Source organism: Hyaena hyaena, unplaced genomic scaffold (genome assembly GCF_003009895.1).
Source record: "Hyaena hyaena isolate Hyena2069 unplaced genomic scaffold, ASM300989v1 scaffold_73, whole genome shotgun sequence".
Classification (NCBI taxonomy): Eukaryota; Metazoa; Chordata; class Mammalia; order Carnivora; family Hyaenidae; genus Hyaena; species Hyaena hyaena.
This window is the reverse complement of record NW_024080705.1, coordinates 1,923,905-1,943,907: the sequence shown is the minus strand read 5'-3', so window position 1 is coordinate 1,943,907 and position 20,003 is coordinate 1,923,905. Positions and strand designations below refer to the sequence as shown.

Genomic DNA, 20,003 nt, shown 5'->3' with positions numbered 1-20,003 from the left:
TTCTTCCACTTGAAACCCTGTGTTTTTATAGGAAGGGTGACATGATCAGTTCTTAAATAAAATAAGTGTAGGAGGTATATCTGCTTTTTAAGAGCTTTTTAGACTTCCATTTCAGATAGCTTACTTGAGTTAAAATACTACAAATATAAATGTTTTCTGGAAGAATCTTTTAATTGCATTTATATTTAACTTAATTTTTTTCCAGTGCTGTCAAAGGGAAAACCCCCCAAGTGGGTGACAGAGTATTGGTTGAAGCTACATATAATCCCAATATGCCTTTTAAATGGAATGCACAGAGGATTCAGACGCTACCAAATCAGGTATGTAAAGTACTGAGTTAGGTATTACTAAAACTTGGTGATTCAGTCTTCTAATTACTGAAGTTTTTTCTTCCTTTTTAGAATTTTTATTTTATTTTTTAATTTTTCTTAAGAATCAATCCCAAACTCAACCTTTACTGAAGACTCCTCCTGCTGTACTTCAGCCAATTGCACCACAGACGACATTTGGTGTTCAGGCTCAACCCCAGCCCCAGTCACTGCTGCAGGCGCAGATTTCAGCGGCTTCTATTACACCGTTATTGCAGACTCAGCCACAGCCTTTATTACAGCAGCCGCAGCAGAAAGGTATTATATGCAGTGTTCCATTTCTGTTTCAGACTCATACATAACTTTCACAACTCTTTAGTTGTTAAAATAAAGAGAACATGCTTTTAATTATAAAAAGGCAGGAATTTCCAGAATACTTGAAAGGAAGTGTAAGTGTAGACCAATTCTACTTTTATACCTGTTTAGGAGTATTTTTATTTTATTGCTTTTGCAGAAAGACCTGCTCTTTGTGAACTTAACATAAACGTTAGCATTATTAATCAATCCCCTGTCCCTTTATTGGTGTTTTCTTTTTTTTAATGTTTTATTTATTTTTGAGAGTGAGAGATCACGAGTGAGAGAAGGCCAGAGACACAGAGAGAGAGAGAGAGAGAGAGAATGAATCAGAAGCAGGCTCCAGGATCTAAGTTGTCAGCACAAAGCCCGACGCAGGGCTCGAACCCACGAGCCGTGAGATCATGACCTGAGCTGAAGTCAGACACTCAACCAACTGAACCACCCAGGCGCCCCCTTTATTTGTGTTTTACCTGTAATGGAAGAAAATGTCATATAAATATAACATTTTATGTGTGTGTGTGTGTGTGTGTGTGTGTGTATGTATATATATATATATATATATGTTGTCTAGTGGTAGTACTTCATTGAACTGTGGTGCGTGAAATAATTGAGCTGTGTTTTACATTTTCCTTTGCAAATTTGGACTTTTTTTTTTTTTTTTTTACTGAACCAGCGTTAACAAAGATAGCCTTGGCTTAACATAAGACTACTTAATTCGTATTTTTTTTTAAGTGTAATTGTGGCATTTTCTCACTTAGAATATTAAAGAGATAATAGTGTAATGAGTTCTTAAATGAATACCTGCACCATCACTGCATTAAAAAAATAAAATTGCTAGTTTACTCTTTTTTAATAGTTTACCCTCTAAACTATGCATGTCCGCATAACATAGTTTAGCTTTGTTTTTGAATATTACATCGTGTGTGATTCCATTTATATAATAAAATTTGTTTTAGAGGACTTAATTTATTCAATGTTATGTTTTGACAGTTTCTCATACTTTGTTTTCCATGTGGCTCATTCTTCATTTTCATCATTAGATAATATTGTATGTATGAATATTGTATAGTTTATCTGTTCTTTGGTAAATGTTTAAATTGATTCTAGTTTTGATTTTGGAAAATTCTGCTGTAAGTGTCCTAATTATATAAGTGTCTCAGGAATGTGCATGGGTTTCTCCTCCTATATATGTCCGGGGCATATGCTGTCAGGTGGCACTGCAGGGTCTGAGGGTATGTTTGGCTTACACCTAGTAGGTAATGTGAGACTGTTTCCAGGCTCTCGGTCCTTCCAAGTATATGACTGTTAGTCCTGTGATTTTTCTCTTTTTTTTTTTTTTTTTAATTTTTATTTCATTTTAAAAATAATTTTTAAGTTTTATTATTCATTTCTTAACATTTTATTTATTTATTTAAAAAATTTTTAATGTTTTATTTATTTCTGAGAGAGAGAGACAGTGTGAACAGTCGAGGATCATAGAGAGAGAGGGAGACACAGGAACCGAAACAGGCTACAGGCCCTGAGCTAGCTGTCAGCTCAGAGCCCGATGCGGGGCCCGAACCCACGAACTGTGAGATCATGACCTGAGCCGAAGTCGGAAGCCCAAGTGACTGAGCCACCCAGGTGCCCCTATTTTTAAGTAATCTCTACACCTGATGTGGAGCTTGAACTCATGACCCTGGGGTCAAGAATCAGGATGCTCTTCCATTTGGGCCAGCAGGGTGCCCCAGTCATGTGATTTCTAATTTTTTTTTTTAATGTCGTATTTATTTCTGAGAGTGAGAGGCAGCGTGAGCAGGGGAGGGTCAGAGAGAGAGGGAGACACAGAATCTGAAACAGCCTCCAGACTCTGAGCTAGCTGTCAGCACAGAGCCCGACGCGGGGCTCAAACCCACGAACCGTGAGATCATGACCTGAGCCAAAGTCGGATGCTCAACCAACTGAGCTGCCCAGCGGCCCCTCTCATTTTTTTTCTTCATCTTTTTCATAAGGTTTTGTTTTCTGTTTGTGAGCTGGGAGTTAAATACCATTTTTCCCTTGTCATTATCTCAAGGAGAGATAATGGCTTCTGTGGGAGGGTGGAAGGAAGCAGTGTTTCTGGTGCTGTTATGTCACATGAATTTGGTGGATAACTTACAGAAGCAGTGAGTAGGGTAGAAAAAATTGGGCCACCTGGCTGGCTCAGTTGGAGGAGCTTGCAACTCTTGATCTCAGGGTTGTGAGTTCTAGCCCCACGTTGGGTAGAGAGATTATTTAAAATCTTAAAAAAAGAAGAGTGAAAAGTAGTATGGTAAGATGAGGATTTCGGAAGAGTTGGTGTGTAACTAAGTTCATTTGGCAGAAGGGTAGGGACTTCTCCATTGGGAACTAGGATTCCTTAATATAAGAAACATAAGTCAGCTAGTTTTTCCTCCTCCAGTTTTTACAATGAAAATTTTCAAGCATATAAAAATGTCAAAAGAACAGTATAGTGATCACTTATAATCTTGTAAAAATTGTTAACATTTTACTTTGAGTTTTATGTATGTACATGTGTACAAATAGTTTTTGCTTAATCAGTTAAAGTAATTAGCAGACATTGACATTTCATCCCTATATAAAGCATGCCCTTCCTAAAAGAGACCATTTTTCTGTAACTTTAATCTATTATCATACCTAAGAAAAAGCATTTAAGTATTCTCAATATATTTAAATCTCCCCATCTGTCTCCTTGATGTTTTTCAAGGTTATTTTTATTTCCTAAACAAAAATGAAAAACAAAAAGCCAATCAGCTTTTATCCAATGTATTTGGTTATGTTACTTTAGTGTTTTTATTCTAGAATAGTTTCCCACTTTTTCTTTCTTCCTTTTTGATGTCGACTTTTTGAAGAAATTGGGCTTATTGACTTATAGATTCTTTTGGAATGTTGTATTCTGGATTTGCTTTGATTCCTTGCCATAGTTTTACGTTGTTCCTCTATCTGTCAGATAAACTATGAACTGAGTTAAATCTAAAGGCTTTTGCAAGAGCACATTATATGTGGTGTTTTGTAATTCATATTGCACCATACTAGGAGGCACGTGTCAGATTTTTATATTAATTGATGCTAAATTTGATTACTTGGTCAGAGTGGTTGCCATAGGTCTCCATTATAAGGAGCTCTTTTTCTCTGGGTAATATTTGGCTGATACTTTGGCACCCTGAATATCTTGCTATACAGCACTCTGGTTTACTGTCTGTGGATCAGGGATTTCAAAAAAAAATTTTTTTTAATGGTTTTTATTTCTGAGAGAGAGACAACATGAACAGGGGAGGGTCAGAGAGAGAGGGAGATACAGAATCTGAAACAGGCTTCACGCTCTGAGCTAGCTGTCAGCACAGAGCCCGATGTGGGCTCAAAACCACGAACCATGAGATCATGACCTGAGCCAAAGTTGGATGCTTAACCAACTGAGCCACCCAGGTGCCTCTGGATCAGGGATTTCAAACTGCAGCCCGTGGATTTGGTCCATGGCCTGGTTTTATATGGTTCCTTAGCTCTTGTGGTTTTAAACTATTGTAGAAAGTATATACAGATAAAGAAATAGTATCTATGATTTTTGAGCCACAAAGCTTAAGATATTAGCCAACTTTTCTGTTTGTAAAAACGTGACTAAGTGATGCTTTTACTTAAGTTAAAATATTTTTTTCCTGTGTCTTTTAAAGCTGGTTTATTGCAGCCTCCTGTCCGTATAGTTTCACAGCCACAACCAGCACGGAGATTAGATCCACCATCCAGATTTTCAGGAAGGAATGACAGAGGGGATCAAGTGCCTAACAGAAAAGATGATAGAAGGTATGTATTTAAAAGCAGAAGTTTACTAGTGGTGAAGGTTGCACAATGTGAATGCACAGTGCCCCTGGAGCATACATTCAAAAGTGATGAAGTGGTAAGCTTGTGTTACGCATATTTTACAATAGCTTTTAAAAAGTTATTAAAGTATTTTGAAGTCTTGCTTATAATAAGTATTGATTTTATTGAAGAACGCTTCAATAATACGAGAAATATTAGTAATTTTAGAAAATTCTGTTTTAAGTCGTGAAAGGGAGAGAGAAAGACGTAGATCCAGAGAAAGATCTCCTCAGAGAAAACGTTCCCGGGAGAGATCTCCTCGGAGAGAGAGAGAACGATCACCTCGAAGAGTTCGACGTGTTGTTCCACGTTACACAGTTCAGTTTTCAAAATTTTCATTAGATTGGTAAGTTCTTTGCCCTTCAGTTGTTTTCTTGAATTACCAGTTTCTAATTTTGTATAATTGGGTAGAATGTGTTACATACAGTGATATTTTTCTTGCATAGTCCATTGTGTTTGATGAAGTAAAATACGGCAATGTACTAGTTATTTCAAGTTACCTGTGATAATGGGGCATGATAGTAACATAGACCTACATAGACCTTCACAGATAGGTAACCTACGTATGTGTGTATATCTATAAATAGGTTTGTCAGCCTTCTGAAATCAGAGGTAGTGGGTGCGTTACCAAGCATTTCTGAGTTTCACCTGCAAAATGGAAATTTAACTAGCAGAGTTACTAAGGTTAAATTGAGTTCACGTATCTGTCTAAAGCACTTGATCAATCTGTGGCAGTTGTAGATATTCTATATTTAATGGTGGTGGGTGGGATGTGGTGGCCAATTAGGTAATAGCTACAAAGCGTAATTCATAAAAAGACAGATTGGCAAAGTGACTGATTTAGTCCACGGGAAAGGAAGAATTATTTGAAGGTCTCGAGACTGGCAATGGTGTGTATATGATAAATTAAAAAATGGAAAAAACAAATTGACCGTAAAGTAAGAAAAATGAATCATTAAAAGCAGTATTTAAAGCTGTTGAACATAGGACCAAATAACATGTATGCATGCTGTATGCATGCAAGTTATTAACTGCATTTTATCAAACAATAATATTCATAATACTAGTCTATCAAAAGTTTAAATTTCTAGGGGCGCCTGGGTGGCTTAGTCGGTTAAGCGTCCGACTTTCGCTTAGGTCATGATCTCACGGTTCGTGGGTTCGAGCCCTGCGTCGGGCTCTGTGTTGACTGCCAGCTCAGAGCCTGGAGTCTGTTTCAGAGTCTGTATCTCCCTCTCTCTTTGCCCCTCCCCTGCTCACGCTGTCTCTCTCTCTCTCTCTATCCTAGAAATAAATAAAAATATTAAAAAAAAATTAAATTTCTATATATTCAGTTCTAGATTGAGTAGAACAGTATAATTGACTTAAGCAGCTCAGTGCCAAAAAAAATCCTGCTTGGGAACTTTGCTTAATTTTTGTGTAGTTGATGTTCACCTAGCCTTGTGGTCAAATGAGCAACTATTCTAATTCGTACTACTTGGCTACTCTTGTTTACTTGTATATTTTAAAATCTCTAAAAAAAAAAAAAATAAATAAAATAAAATAAAATCTCTAGACTGCAAATAAATAAATAAATAAATAATATCTCTAGACTGCACATATCCTATAAATTCACTGTAGCCAACTTCTCCAGTCCCAAAGATACTGAATAGAGCAGCTCTGCTTTTAAACTCCTCTGTTCTGGTTTACAATACTCCTTTTTGGGGGAGAGTTGATGGATAGGATATAAAATCGACAACTTTCTCCTTCCGAATTAGATATTCACAGTTTCATTTCACCAGTTTGAAATAAATTTCCAGAACATCATATCAATCCATTACAAATAAAAATGATTTTAAAATTTCTACATCTCATCTATAGTTGTGGAAATCAAGATTGTTTTCTAGTAATCCAATTATAAGAAACTGTATGCCAAGAAATGATGACTCACTTGTACTTTAATCTTTTGTTTTATTTTAGATTTTAATCTTACAGGATAAAACACAACTTCAAAAATTCTGGTGATGGGAAACTAAGAAACTATTACGTACTTTCTGTTTGCAACACTTAAAAAAACCCTCAAATATCTGTTTTTCACATTTTCCTTGTTTTGATAGAATTTTATCCAAATAAAGTATAATTTTGTCAGTAACCACACCAGACAGGTTTATCATTATATATTTGTTATTTTTAGGCTTCAAATAAGAAGGCACTCCTATAAATATTTAAGTCATATTTTTTACTCTTGTCGTTAGTTGTCTTTAAAAAATGGACAATGTCAGGGGTGCCTAGCTGGCTCAGTCAGTTATGCATCAACTTCTGCTCAGGTCATGATCTCAGGTTTCTTAGTTTGAGCCCCTTGACGGGCTCTGTGCTGACAGTTTAGTGCCCAGAGCTTGTTTTGGATTCTGTGTCTCCCTCCCTCTACCCTTTCTCCCTTGCTTGCACTCTGTCTCTCAAAAATAAACATTTAAAAAAATTTTTTTAAATAAAAAAGGCAATGTAGTTATCATTTCATCTTATAAATTGTTGTTATCCAATTTATGTTATGCTTTTAATAGAAATTCTTTGTTCTTTTACCAGACTGATTTACCTTTGAGTTCCTTTAGTTTACAAGTTCTGCTTCTTAGGTGAAAGGGAAATCATCCTTTAGAAAAATCAGTGTGCCACTGTTTCAAAATAAATAAATAAACTTAAAAAAAAAATCATTATACCAGATTTAAAAGGCAAGAAATTTATTCTCTTTTCTAAATAAACATTCGGGTATGGATCATTGCCATTAATACAGAGAGGGATGTAGAATGCAAAAAACATTTGGATTTAGCTTTTATGTGGATTATTGTGCTTAATTATGAATGTAAATAATGCTTGATCTAGGATCTTTCTATAAGATGAAGGTTTGTTTATTTTTATACTATATGAACCTGATTGAAGAGTACTCATTATTTGGTACCGGTCTTGTCCCTTTTTTTATCCATTCTATATTAATTACAATTTTCTTGAAAATGCAGTTTCAACTAAGGCAGAACTACTTTTAGTTCATATTTTCTTTGGAAGTGGAGTTGAAGTTATTTCAAAGGGTCTCTTATGAATTTTAAGCTACATACAAAAAGCAAAGAAGTAAAGGTAACACTTAGATAATGGTTACTGTAAATTGTAAGTACACTAATTTGAGAATGAGGTTCCCATATGCCTCTGTGCGACTCTGTAGCCCATTAATAATTGATCATTTTCAGCTGGCTTTTAACTGTTAGGTTATATATTTAGATTCAGAATGGAGTGTATGTTTGTGTAATCTTCGATATTAAGGCTATATTTATTTACTACTTATATCTGTTTTTCAGTCCTAGTTGTGACATGATGGAACTAAGGCGCCGTTATCAGAATTTATATATACCTAGTGACTTTTTTGATGCTCAGTTTACATGGGTGGATGCTTTCCCTTTATCAAGACCATTTCAGCTGGGAAATTACTGCAATTTCTATGTAATGCACAGAGAAGTAGAATCCTTAGAAAAAAATATGGCCATTCTTGATCCGCCAGATGCTGACCATTTATACAGTGCAAAGGTTTGTATTATGTGCTAAAATTTCTGAGCAGTTATTCATATTAAGAATGTGGAATTAATCTTCATAACGTGGTTGTTAGATTTAAGACCATTTGAATAGCTATGTTTTTTCTTGCTTGCCTAATTATGTTTGGTTATATAAATAATTGAATTTAACCTCTCTTTGCCTTACCTCCTAAAACGTAACATTAATGGTTATTGTTTTAACATTTTGAAACTCATAAAAATGTGAAGGCGAAGTTGATTTTATTGAGCTTTTTAGAATGTTCTGTAATTTCCGGTATCCTCAGATAAAACGTGATTTTGGTGAATACCCTATATGTTAGTCTTCAGGGTGACATTCTCTATGTTGTTTATGGTCTCATAGTTTTTGGCTATTTTAGAACATTAATCAAAAAGCATTCCTTGAAAAGTTAAAACTCTATCATAAAGTATCTAACACCATTTCTGTTATAGCAGTTTACTTTCCATTTTTGTAAAAAAAGAAATTGTGGATATCAAATATGTAAGGATAATTAGTAGTGCTTTTCATTTCTTTACATTACTTTAGACTTTTGACAGGATTGAATTATTTGACTATAATAGGTAATGCTGATGGCTAGTCCTAGTATGGAAGATTTGTATCATAAGTCATGTGCTCTTGCCGAAGATCCACAAGAACTTCGAGATGGATTTCAGCATCCTGCTAGACTTGTTAAGGTAAAATGAAACATTTATTTTAACTTCAGGTGTATACTTCCTTTGCTTACCTCTGATTATATATATATATAATTTTTTTTTAAACACTACATTTTTAACTTGCTGATTAGTTTAATTTTTGTATTATGGTACTCAATTTAATGATACAGATGTTTTTCTCATTGCAGATTATAGATATATCTTATTTGTATGTCACTAGTTCAGCTGTCATTTTTTGTTTTGTATTTGAAGCATAGTAAAATCTTAGTGGTGGATTTAGTATATCTTTGGATGCTGTTGAAGTGTGAATTATAGCTTGTTTCTTTAAAGAATTCTTTATCTGAAGAAATATTTTAGAAGGATGAGTTATGATGTATAAATCCTATTCCATTGCTGAAATGCAGTGTGGAACACGATGAACTGAACTCTTCCTTGACTGACAGATACCAGAGGTAGTAAAAATGATATTGGAAAGGTTTGTACCTTTCCTTTTCCAGTATTTTATTTGTAATTTGATAAGTTGCATAATATATGTAAATGACTGTTTGTTTTGAATTAGTTTTTAGTGGGCATGAAAGGCAAGGATGAAGCCATGGCCATTGGAGGCCACTGGTCTCCTTCGTTGGATGGACCAGACCCAGAAAAAGACCCATCTGTGTTGATTAAGACTGCTATTCGTTGTTGTAAGGCTCTGACAGGCATTGATCTAAGTGTATGCACACAATGGTAAGTACTAATTCATCTTTTGATTAGAAATATGTTTTTATAGTTTATATAGATGTTCTTATCTGTCAGCCTCTCCCTCACCCCGCACCCTTATTTTAGCAATCTTGATCATGCAGGTAATCTCAAAGGAAAATCCCCATTTGTAGCAAAAGTTTATTTGGTGCCAAAAATGTTTGGGGGAAAAAGGATTAAGAACTAATCAAAATAAGTTGAAAATTATTTAAATGTTTGTTATGCTTTACTTTGGAAGTTGGATGTATGTTGAAAATATTTTTCATTTCATGCATAGCTGGAGAAGATCGTCAAGAGAGAACTTCATTTCATTATAATTCTTTTGTTATAAAATGATATAGTTGCTGATTATTTTTGTTCAGCCATATTTTCTCTTGAGGCTTATTTGTCTTGTGTCTTTTAGTATATTTCTTGTGATTTAATTGAGAACATTCTTTTTTTAGCACATGAAATCTGAACAGCTATCCAGCTTCTTCAGGTATTCTCTAAAATATGGGTAGCACTGTAATCAAACTTGAAAATGCCTTGGGGACATATTCTTCTTTTAACCATAAAATATTGTACAAATGTACCAAAAGAGGAACTATGGCTTCTATAATTTTTTTTTCTTTAGAGCAACCTCAAGTTCTTGCAGCAAAATTTCTTTACTTGATGTGCTACAAGTGAACTAGGGTCTTTAAAATGTATTTTAGAATTTTTTTTCCAACATGCTTCTTCCCTTGCAACAGGTACCGTTTTGCAGAGATTCGCTACCATCGCCCTGAGGAGACCCACAAGGGGCGTACAGTTCCAGCTCATGTGGAGACAGTGGTTTTATTTTTCCCGGATGTTTGGCATTGCCTTCCCACCCGCTCAGAGTGGGAAACCCTCTCCCGAGGATACAAGCAGCAGCTGGTCGAGAAGCTTCAGGGTGAACGCAAGGAGGCTGATGGAGAACAGGCACTGAACGCTAATCCCTTTTTCTATTTCCGCTTCTCACAGGCACAGGAACACAGGCACAAATGCACACCACACACTACATAACAAACACACATGGAGGAACATAACTGGTAACAGCGACTGGTAATCCAGCTTTCAGCAGTATAGTTTTATGTTCTTTTCTTTTAAAAAAAAAAAATCTGTCTAGTATGGTAACTTTAAGAGTGCTGAGACCTCAAAGGAAAATCAGTTGTGCTTAAATTGCACAGAATTTTGTTTTTTATCATAGGTCTAGTTGCTGGAATCTGGGACCAGTTGTTGAGCAAGTTTCAGTATTAAGCCATTTTAAACATTTTGCCATTTTCTAAAATTTAAAAAATTTTCTCTTTCACGGTCATCAGTTCTAGTCATGGATATTTGAAATTGGACAACCACAAGTCTGAGAGATTTGACATTTCAGGCTATGTGGCATCGTCTTTGGTACATTTGAAAGGTCTGACTAAATCAGTCTTTGGGTGGCTTGAAAATTGGGGCAAGATCACACACTGTGTGGTTAGTGGAGACCGGCAGTGTTTGTGCATCCCTGATATCCTTTGTGTTGTAATTTATCACCCTTTTGTGTTTCACAGATCTGGCTTTGATTGGCTGATGAGTGTCTTTGTGATCAGTTAAAAGTGGTAGAATGTATGTACGTGGACTTGCCTAAATAATAACTTTAGGAGAAGACAATCTGAAACATTTGTGACCTTGCACAGATCAGCAACAGACTTTTAAAAATAAATTACCATAATTTTAAGGTTTCAGAATAGTAATTATGTTCTTAACTTTGTATATCAGGATGAAGAAGAGAAGGATGACGGTGAAGCTAAAGAAATTTCCACTCCTACCCATTGGTCCAAACTTGATCCAAAGACAATGAAGGTAACTTTGAAATTGATGGCATTTAATTTTAAGTCTCTGAATAGGAAATAGAGAATGAGGATAGTGTTTTATCAGATAAAAAGCACTAAAAATCAAGCCCAAGAATTTTATATAAATATTCTATATTGCATTTATGTGCTTGTGTATAATGATTAAACAAAAGGTGACTTCACGGGTGACTGGGTGACTCATTCGGTCCGACTTTGGCTTAGGTCATGAGTTTGACATTCTCAGGTTTGAGCTCCATGTCCGGCTCTGTGCTGACAACTCAGAGCCTGGAGCCTGCTTCAGATTCTGTGTCTCCCTCTCTTTCCACCCCTCCCCCACTTGTGCTGTCTCTCTCTCTCTCTCTCAAAAATAGATAAACATTTAAAAAGAAAGAAAGAAAATACAGGTAATTAGTTTAAACCTGCATCCTAGGACTTTGTTTTCAAACTAATGACTTTACCATTAAGTTTCTTATTTTAAAACTTGTATTTCTTTTGATTATAAATGTAATGTGTGCTTATTTTAAAAATTGTTATATACATGAAAAATTGAAGAAAAAAGTTATTGAAGCTTATAATTCAGAGAACCACTTTTAAGTTTTGTTATTTGTTTTTCTATTATTTTTTAGGGGTACACGCTTTGTGGTTGGTTGGTTCTGATCACGTATTAAAAAGTTGTAGTTTCATTCTTTTCAGTTAATATTAGTGTTTCCCATGTAATTATTTTTAAATGTTCTATACTCTCCTCTATTTAGTTGATGTGGTATTATTCTTTTATTCGATTAATCCATTAGATTCATCCGTTTTTTGAGAAAGGGACTGTTAACAAGGAATATGTAAAGTGTTTTGTTTTTCCTGTGTTTGGTATTTCCTTAGGGTTAATTCCTCAAAATTAGAATTACTGTGTCAGAATTATTTTTTGTGTAGCATCTTAAAACATGTTACGGAGTATTTTCTAAAAATATTCTATCAGTTTGCATTTTCACAAACATGTGCTGAGCTGAACAAGTGTACCTTTTGCCAAAGTTTTAAAAAAAATCAAAGAAAAGATAATTGCAGTTTGTTCCTTATTTCAATATCCCATTTTCTTTTTCTGTGTTTCTATGTTCTGCATATTTAGGTAAATGACCTCCGAAAAGAATTAGAAAGCCGAGCTCTTAGTTCCAAAGGATTAAAATCCCAGTTAATAGCCCGATTGACAAAACAGCTTAAAGTAGAAGAGCAAAAAGAAGAACAAAAGGAATTAGAGAAATCAGAAAAAGAAGAGGAAGAGGAAGATGATAGGAAATCTGAAGACGATAAAGAGGTATACACTGTTAAAGATAATATTGGTTTATGGGAAATTCTTAAAATATGTGTGTATATACTTTTATTAAGATATAACTGTAGGGGCGCCTAGGTGGCTCGTTGGTTACTCGTCCACCTTTGGCTTGGGTCATGATCTCGCAGTTCATGAGTTCGAGCCCCACATCAGGCTCTGCTGACAGCTCAGAGGCTGGAGCCAGATTCTGATTCTGTGTCTCTGGCTCTCTCTGCCCTTCCCTGCTTGTGCTCTGACTGTCTCTCAAAAATAAATAAACATTAAAAAAAAATTAAATAACAAAAAAATATACAACTATATAACTCAGGGCACCTGGGTGGCACGGTCAGTTAAGTGTCTGACTCTTGAATGTGTCTATGTTGTGATCTCACATTTCCTGAAATAGAGCCCCAGGTCAGGCTCTGTGCTGACAGTGTGAAACTTGTTTGGGATTCTGTCTCTCCTCTCTCTGCCCCTTACCCCAACCTGGCCTGCATGCACACTGTTTCTCAACATAAATAAACATTTATTTTTAAAAGGGGGGGGTCGCCTGGGTGGCTCAGTCAGTTAAGCATCTGAATTGGGCTTAGGTCATGATCTCACAGTTCATGGATTTGAGCCCCTCCTCGGGCTCTTGTGCTGACAGCTAGCTCAGAGCCTGGGGACTGTTTCAGATTCTGTGCCTCCCTCTCTCTCTGACCCTCCCCTGCTCATGCTGTCTCTCTCTCTCAGAAATAAATAAAAAAAACATTTTAAAACATTAAAAAAAAAGATACAACTACGTAACTGTAAAATTCGACGGTTTTAGTGAACAGTTATACAGTTTTGACAAATGCATATTGCTGTATTACCATTATGACAATTAAGACATAAAACAGGTCTGTTTCCCTCTAAAAATCCTCTGTACCCTTATGTAAGCATTTTCTTCTCTCCATGTGCGCCTTCTGCTCCCTATGCCAGCTTCTGAGAGTCAGTAATCTGTTTCCTATAGTTTTTGTCTATTCCAGTATTTGGTGTAAATGGAATTATATAACCTTTTGAGTCTGACGTCTTCAAGTTAGTATAATGCATTAGAGATTTGCCCATTTTGTTATGTCACTAATTTGTTATTTTTTATTGCTTAATAATATTCCATAACATTACTGTATCACACTTTGTTTTCTACTTGAAACACATTTGAGTTATTTCCAAATCATGTATTTTTAATCTTCCCTTTTAAATATGAATGCTACATCATTCATATATTTGGGATGCCTGGCTGGTTCAGTCAGTAGAACATGTGACTCTTGATCTTCTGGATCATGGGTTTGAGCCCCATATTGACCATAGAGTTTACTTAAAAAATTATTCAGGGGTGCCTGGGTGGCTCAGTCGGTTACAGGTCCCAACAGCTGATTGTAGTTCAGGTCATGTCTCACTGTGAGTTCAAGCCCCACGTTGTCTCTGTACTGAGTGTGGAGCCTGCTTGGGATTCTGTCTCCCTCTCTCTGCCCCTTCCTCACTTGCTCTCTGTATGTCTTTGAAAAATAAAAATAAACTTAAAAAATTATTCATATATTTGAGAGAATTTGATTGACAGAGCTATTAAGTTCAGAGATTTGAGTTCTAGTGAAGTGCTTGTCCCTGAATATTGCTGCTTTTACAGCTGTGTGTTTGATTGCACTGCATCCTATGCCCTTACAATAACTCCTGGATGCATAAGCCTGCCATTTGTTTTCTTAATTTGAAATAGAGCGATTGAAGAAGCATGTTAGAAGGCTAGTAATTGCACAAACCAACATTATGTGTTTTCTAATGTGATGCATTCTGGAATATACCTCATTATTTATGAAGTATTCCTGCCAAAAACTTTTTACCTTAATCTAATTGTGAGAGAATAGTCAGATTTAGAATGTAAAAAGTTGAATGAAGCAGCTTATCTGAACTTCGCAAAAAATGTCTATGTAATAAGAGACAAAGAGAAATCGTTTACATTAGGGATGCCTGAGTGGCTCAGTTGGTTAAGCATCCAACTTTTGTTTTTGGCTCAGGTCATGAGTTCGTAATTTCAAGCCCCATGTTGGGCTCTGCGTTAGCAGTGTGGAGCCTGCTTGGGATTCTCACTCTCCCTGTCTGTCTGCCCCTCAACTCCTCACATTTTGTCTCTCTTTCTAAATAAATAAACTTAAAAAAAGAAAAATGATTTACAGTAAAAGAGGTTAGCAAGACATGATAACTGAACGAAACTTGACTGAATCCCGAATAGGAAAAAAAATGTCATAAAAAGTAGTTTGGGGACAATTGGAGCCATTTGATTATGGATATGGGTGTGATATTAATATTGAAGCAGTGTTAAATTTCTTGGATGTGGTAGTGGTTTTTGATTATGTTGAATTACCTTGTTAAGAGTTTTGTGATTTCGTCATTCAATAGATAATACTTATCTTGAAAGTGAAACTATATCACTTGGGCAGTGGGAGCCCTTTTGAGTTGGCTTCCATGTCCTTTCACATGTCCTCATTATATTAGGACTTAACTCATTTTGCAGCACCAAACAGTGTTGCTATCTCACTGTGTACGCTCCCTGCCCTGGCTTTGAAATTAGCTATTTCCCCAGGAAATATGTGTGTGTATACTTTTATTAAGATATAACTATAAAAAGCTATTCCTTTTAGTGAAGAATGGTAATGATACTTAGAAACCAAGATATACTCACTCGTATCATTGTTGTGCTGCTCACAACCCCTCTTAATGAATAGAGCTGTGGTACAGATATATGTTAACTTACACCTATATATACTTACGTATGTATTTGTATTTGTTACAGTGTATGTATTGAAAGTCATGAGTTTATGCTAACATCTCCAGTTGTACTCCCAGCACCAGAGTTCATTTCAGTTTCCCCTTTTCCACATACCTAACTCCTTTCTCCAATAATGAGAAATGTAGCTTCCACTGTACTTAATGTATTTGCTTACTTGCTCAGTTGTTTGTTGCATTCCCTCTCCTATCAGGATTTACTCTACTTTGATCTGACTCCCTACCCTGTGTTGTGTCTCCGTTTGGATGTGCTCCTTGCTCCATTTGTGTCAGTACCTGTTAACTGGTGGGGTCGTCTGCTCTGGGCCATTGTAGCTCTCCTTCCCTGCCAGCCTCCATCCTCTATATAGATACCTGCTTTGCTTGGAGAAGTTGCTTTAGAACTGACTTGTTCAGGACAGAGAGAATAGAAAAAAGGCAAAGTAGAGCTGGTTTTCACATTTTGATTTTAGCAGCTCTAGGGGTTGGAAAATGGTAGTTGGAAAATCCTTACCATTTTGTTTACACATATTTCCCTCATTTCTTATTTGGGTACCTAGTGGTATAGTTTTCCCTCTTGGTAAATTCATATAGAAGAAGGCAGGATTGATTCTTGATTGTTTTCTTTCCTTTTTTTTTTTTTTTTTTTTTAAATATAGAATACCTTTTGAATATGAGCAATCTTTGTGCAGGGGTCATAGCTAATCTTTTCTGTATTGTTCTAATTTTAGTATATGTGCTGCTGAAGCAAGCACTATTTTGTTTTATGATGGTTACCTGTTTGTTTTTGAACATTATTATGAATTTATTGAGGCACCTGGGTGGCTCAGTTGGTTAAGCATCCGACTTCGGCTCAGGTCATGATCTCCGTTTGTGAGTTCAAGCCCCACATTGAGCTCTGCATTGGCAGCCCAGAGCCCGCTTCAGATTTTCTCTACCTTGCTCTTGGCCTCTTCCCTATTCTCAATCACTTGAGCTCTCTCTTAAAAGTAAACATTTAAAAAATTAAATATGGGCACCTGTGTGGCTCAGTTGGTTAAGCGTCGACTTCAGCTCAGGTCATAATCTCATTGTTTGTGGGTTTGAGCCCTGAATCAGGCCCTGTGCTGACAGCTCAGAGCCTGGAGCCTGTTTCAGATTCTATGTCTCCCTCTCTCTCTCTGCCCCTGCCCCACTCATACTCTGTCTCTCTCTCAAAAATAAATACACATTAAGAAAATTTTTTCTTCATTAAACATTGTGAATTTATAGATTTAAATGAATTTGATGGGCTTCAGTTTTTTGCCATTCTTAAACTTATTGAAGCTCAAATTATCTTTATTTGGCCAGTGGGTAGGAATATCTATCTATATCTATCTATACATATATATATACACACACACACTATATATATATACACACACATACACACACTATATATATATATACATACACACACACACAGATACACAGCACTAATACAGTGGGTAGGAATATCTATATATGTATATCTATCTATATATACATACATATACACATATATATACACATAGATACACATATATATCTACCTGTGTGTATGTGTATATACACACACACAAATACATAGCACTAACTAATACAGTGCTAATGATAGACCATCAATGTTACTATTGACATTTGTTTAAAGTTATTTTTGCTTTTCCTATCCCTGTCTTCTCCCCAGTGTTTGTATGTTGTACTATAAATTGTGGTAGCATGTATCATTACATATTGTACTTTTTAAATCCCCTTTTAGTCTTGGTCTACAGTTAGATATTTAATGCTCACCACTAGTGCTTTTGTCATTGTCTCTGAAGGTCATCTCTAGAAGATTCTTCAGAGCTCATGGTAGCAATATTTAGGTTTCTGTATGTTGGTAACAGTTTGACTATATTATACTTAAAAGTCAGTTTTTGGGAATGCAAACTGGTGCAGCCACTCTGGAAAACAGTTTGGAGGTTCCTCAGAAAATTAAAAATAGAACTACCCTATAACCCAGCAATTGCACTACTAGGTATTTATCCAAGGGATAGAGGCATGCTGTTTCGAAGGAGCACATACACCCCAATATTTATAGCAGCATTATCAACAATAGCCAAAGTATGGAAAGAGCCCAAATGTCCATCATCTGATGAATGGATAAAGAAGATGTGGTATATATATAGACACACACACACACACCATACACAATTACTCGGCAATCAGAAGGAATGAAGTCTTGCCATTGCAACCACATGAATGGCACTGGAGGGTATCATGCTAAGCAAAATTAGAGAAAGATATCATATGACTTCACTCATATGAGGAATTTAAGATACAAAACAGATGAACATAAGTGAAAGGATTTAAAAATAATATTAAGAACAGGGAGGGGGACAAAACGTTATAGAGACTCTTAAATATAGAAAACAGAGGGTTGCTGGAGGGGTTGTGGGTGGGGGGATGGGCTAAGTGGGTAAAGGGCATTAAGGAATCTACTCCTGAAATCATTGTTGCACTGTATGCTAACTTGGATATAAATTTAAAAAATAATAAAAATAAACTTTTTTAAAAAGTCAGTTTTGCTGATTATAAAATCTTTCACATTTATATTCCTTTGAATATCTTTAATGAAGTATTTTCTATGACATACAGAGTTTTGCAGTCAAAAAGTGATAAGGCAATTTACTCTCTGATACGATCACTTGTCATTTTGCCTAGACCCACACATTTCTCATTTTATCAGAATGGTGTTTTGATATTGATCATTCTGGGTTACTACCCTCGGATCCATGGTGTGCTCTTTCAATATGTAATATCAGATCTTTTTTTGTGTGTGTGAGCAAAATTTCTCTTTAACAAAATTTTTTTGTAGTAAAATATACATTAATGAAAATCACCATTATACTGTTTTTAATGTACAATTCAGTGGCATTAAGTACATGCACAGTGTTGTGGAACTATCCTTATTTTATACATCCAGAACTTTATCAAATAGTAACTCTACTTACTAAACAATTAAGTCCCCATACCCAACTTCCTCTCTGCCCTAGTAACCTCTGTTCTGCTTTCTGTCTCCAAATTTGTCTGTGCTAGATACCTCATGTAAGTGGAATCATACAGTATTTGCTCTTTTGTGTCTGGTTCTCTTAGTGTTATGATTTCAAAGTTCATCCATGTCATAGTATATATCAGAACTTCATTTCTTTTTAAGGCTAAATTATATTCCGTTTCATGTATATACTGCATTTTGTTAATCCATTCATCTCTGGTGGACACTTGAGTTGTTTTCATCTCTTGGCTCTTGTGAATAAAACTGTTATCAGCAATCACATTTTCCTAAGTAATAGTTTTTTTTTTGTATTCTACTCCTTATTTTCATAAAGGAATCCTGTTATCTCATATTCAGCCTTTTTCCTTTTTCAGTGTTGGTCTCTTGCTTGAATCCTTTTCTTCTTCATTTCTTATTTAAAAATTTTTTCCCATTGCCTTCTGTTTGCTTAAGGCATGGTCTCTTGAGTGTATTTGCTTTTGTATTCCTTCCAGTTTATTTTAAATTTCAGAAACTATATTTTCTTTGTGATCATTTCCTGTATTTTATCACCTTTTAACTTAAAAAAATTTTTTATCTTTTTAATGTTTATGTATTTTTGAGAGAGAGGGAAAGAGAGGGTGAGTGGGGGAGGAGCAGAGAGAGAGGAAGACACAGAATCAGAAGCAGACTCCAGGCTCTGAGCTGTCAGCACAGAGCCCGACGCAGGGCTTGAACTCCTGAACTATGAAATCATGACCTGAGCTGAAGTCGGACACTAAACCGAGTGAGCCACCCAGGCACCCCGTCACCTTATTTTTATTTTAAAATTGTTTATGTTGTTCTTTCATAGTTTGTAAGATTTTCTCAATCTTATTTAGCACACTTTAAAATAGTAATTTAAGATTTTTATCTGTCTATATTGCTGTTTTTCAGGTCCACTTTCATTGTCTGTAGGGATATAATTCTCCTTGTTCCTTTTTTTTAGTAACTTTGTATAGGACATGATCTGAATACTTTTCTATGGCTCATTTTTAGGTGAATTTAGTTTGCCTTATATTTTATCAGAAGAGGTTGCTTAGAAAGAGGTTCTTTTTTTTTTTTTTTTTTTTAATGTTTATTTTTGAACATGCGAAAGCACACATGTGCAAGTGGGGAAGGGGCAGAGAGAGGGAGACTGAATCTGAGGCAATGTAGGGCTTTGAACTCCTGAACCATGAGATCGTGACCTGAGCCAGAGTTAGATTCTTAACTGACTGAGCCCCCCAGGTATCCTAAGATAGCTTTTTAAAAACTTCAGTAAACTCTATAATTTGTTATTTTCTTATTTTGTCAAAACACATGATGGCTTGTTTTTGGGGATTTCAATCTCTGTTGCCCTTCTATTACTGTTTATCAGGACCTTCTTCCATGTCTCTGTTGTTGCTGTCCTGCTCCCTGTTCTACTGATCCTGCTTCTAAAAATGCCTCCTCAGTGTGAGGCCCTTTGCTGGAAAGATGCCCTGGTATAAATTAGCTTTGCAAGTTCATAGAGGTAGAATGTTCTAGGCACTTTTAGATCTTAACATGGGCTCCTTGTACCACTAT

General features: G+C 35.7%; 1 protein-coding gene and 2 non-coding genes across 6 annotated transcripts in view; 2 read left to right on the top strand and 1 right to left on the bottom strand.

Moving 5' to 3' along the window:
• Positions 1-20,003, top strand: part of CCAR1 (cell division cycle and apoptosis regulator 1) — a 62,030-nt gene that overhangs the window by 21,999 nt on the left and 20,028 nt on the right. For all 4 annotated transcript variants that reach the window (XM_039233266.1, XM_039233267.1, XM_039233268.1 and 1 more), the window contains 10 exons: positions 206-320; positions 434-626; positions 4,352-4,481; positions 4,723-4,884; positions 7,862-8,087; positions 8,672-8,785; positions 9,324-9,490; positions 10,231-10,441; positions 11,258-11,341; positions 12,449-12,634. In XM_039233266.1, the coding sequence (XP_039089197.1) occupies positions 206-320; positions 434-626; positions 4,352-4,481; positions 4,723-4,884; positions 7,862-8,087; positions 8,672-8,785; positions 9,324-9,490; positions 10,231-10,441; positions 11,258-11,341; positions 12,449-12,634 (1,588 nt within the window). The remainder of the gene's footprint in view (positions 1-205; positions 321-433; positions 627-4,351; positions 4,482-4,722; positions 4,885-7,861; positions 8,088-8,671; positions 8,786-9,323; positions 9,491-10,230; positions 10,442-11,257; positions 11,342-12,448; positions 12,635-20,003) is intronic.
• Positions 9,128-9,192, top strand: LOC120232531. The gene has a single exon (XR_005528589.1). It is a non-coding gene; the product is annotated as a small nucleolar RNA SNORD98 (small nucleolar RNA).
• On the bottom strand, positions 16,056-16,161 carry LOC120232527. Its single transcript, XR_005528587.1, has one exon. It is a non-coding gene; the product is annotated as a U6 spliceosomal RNA (small nuclear RNA).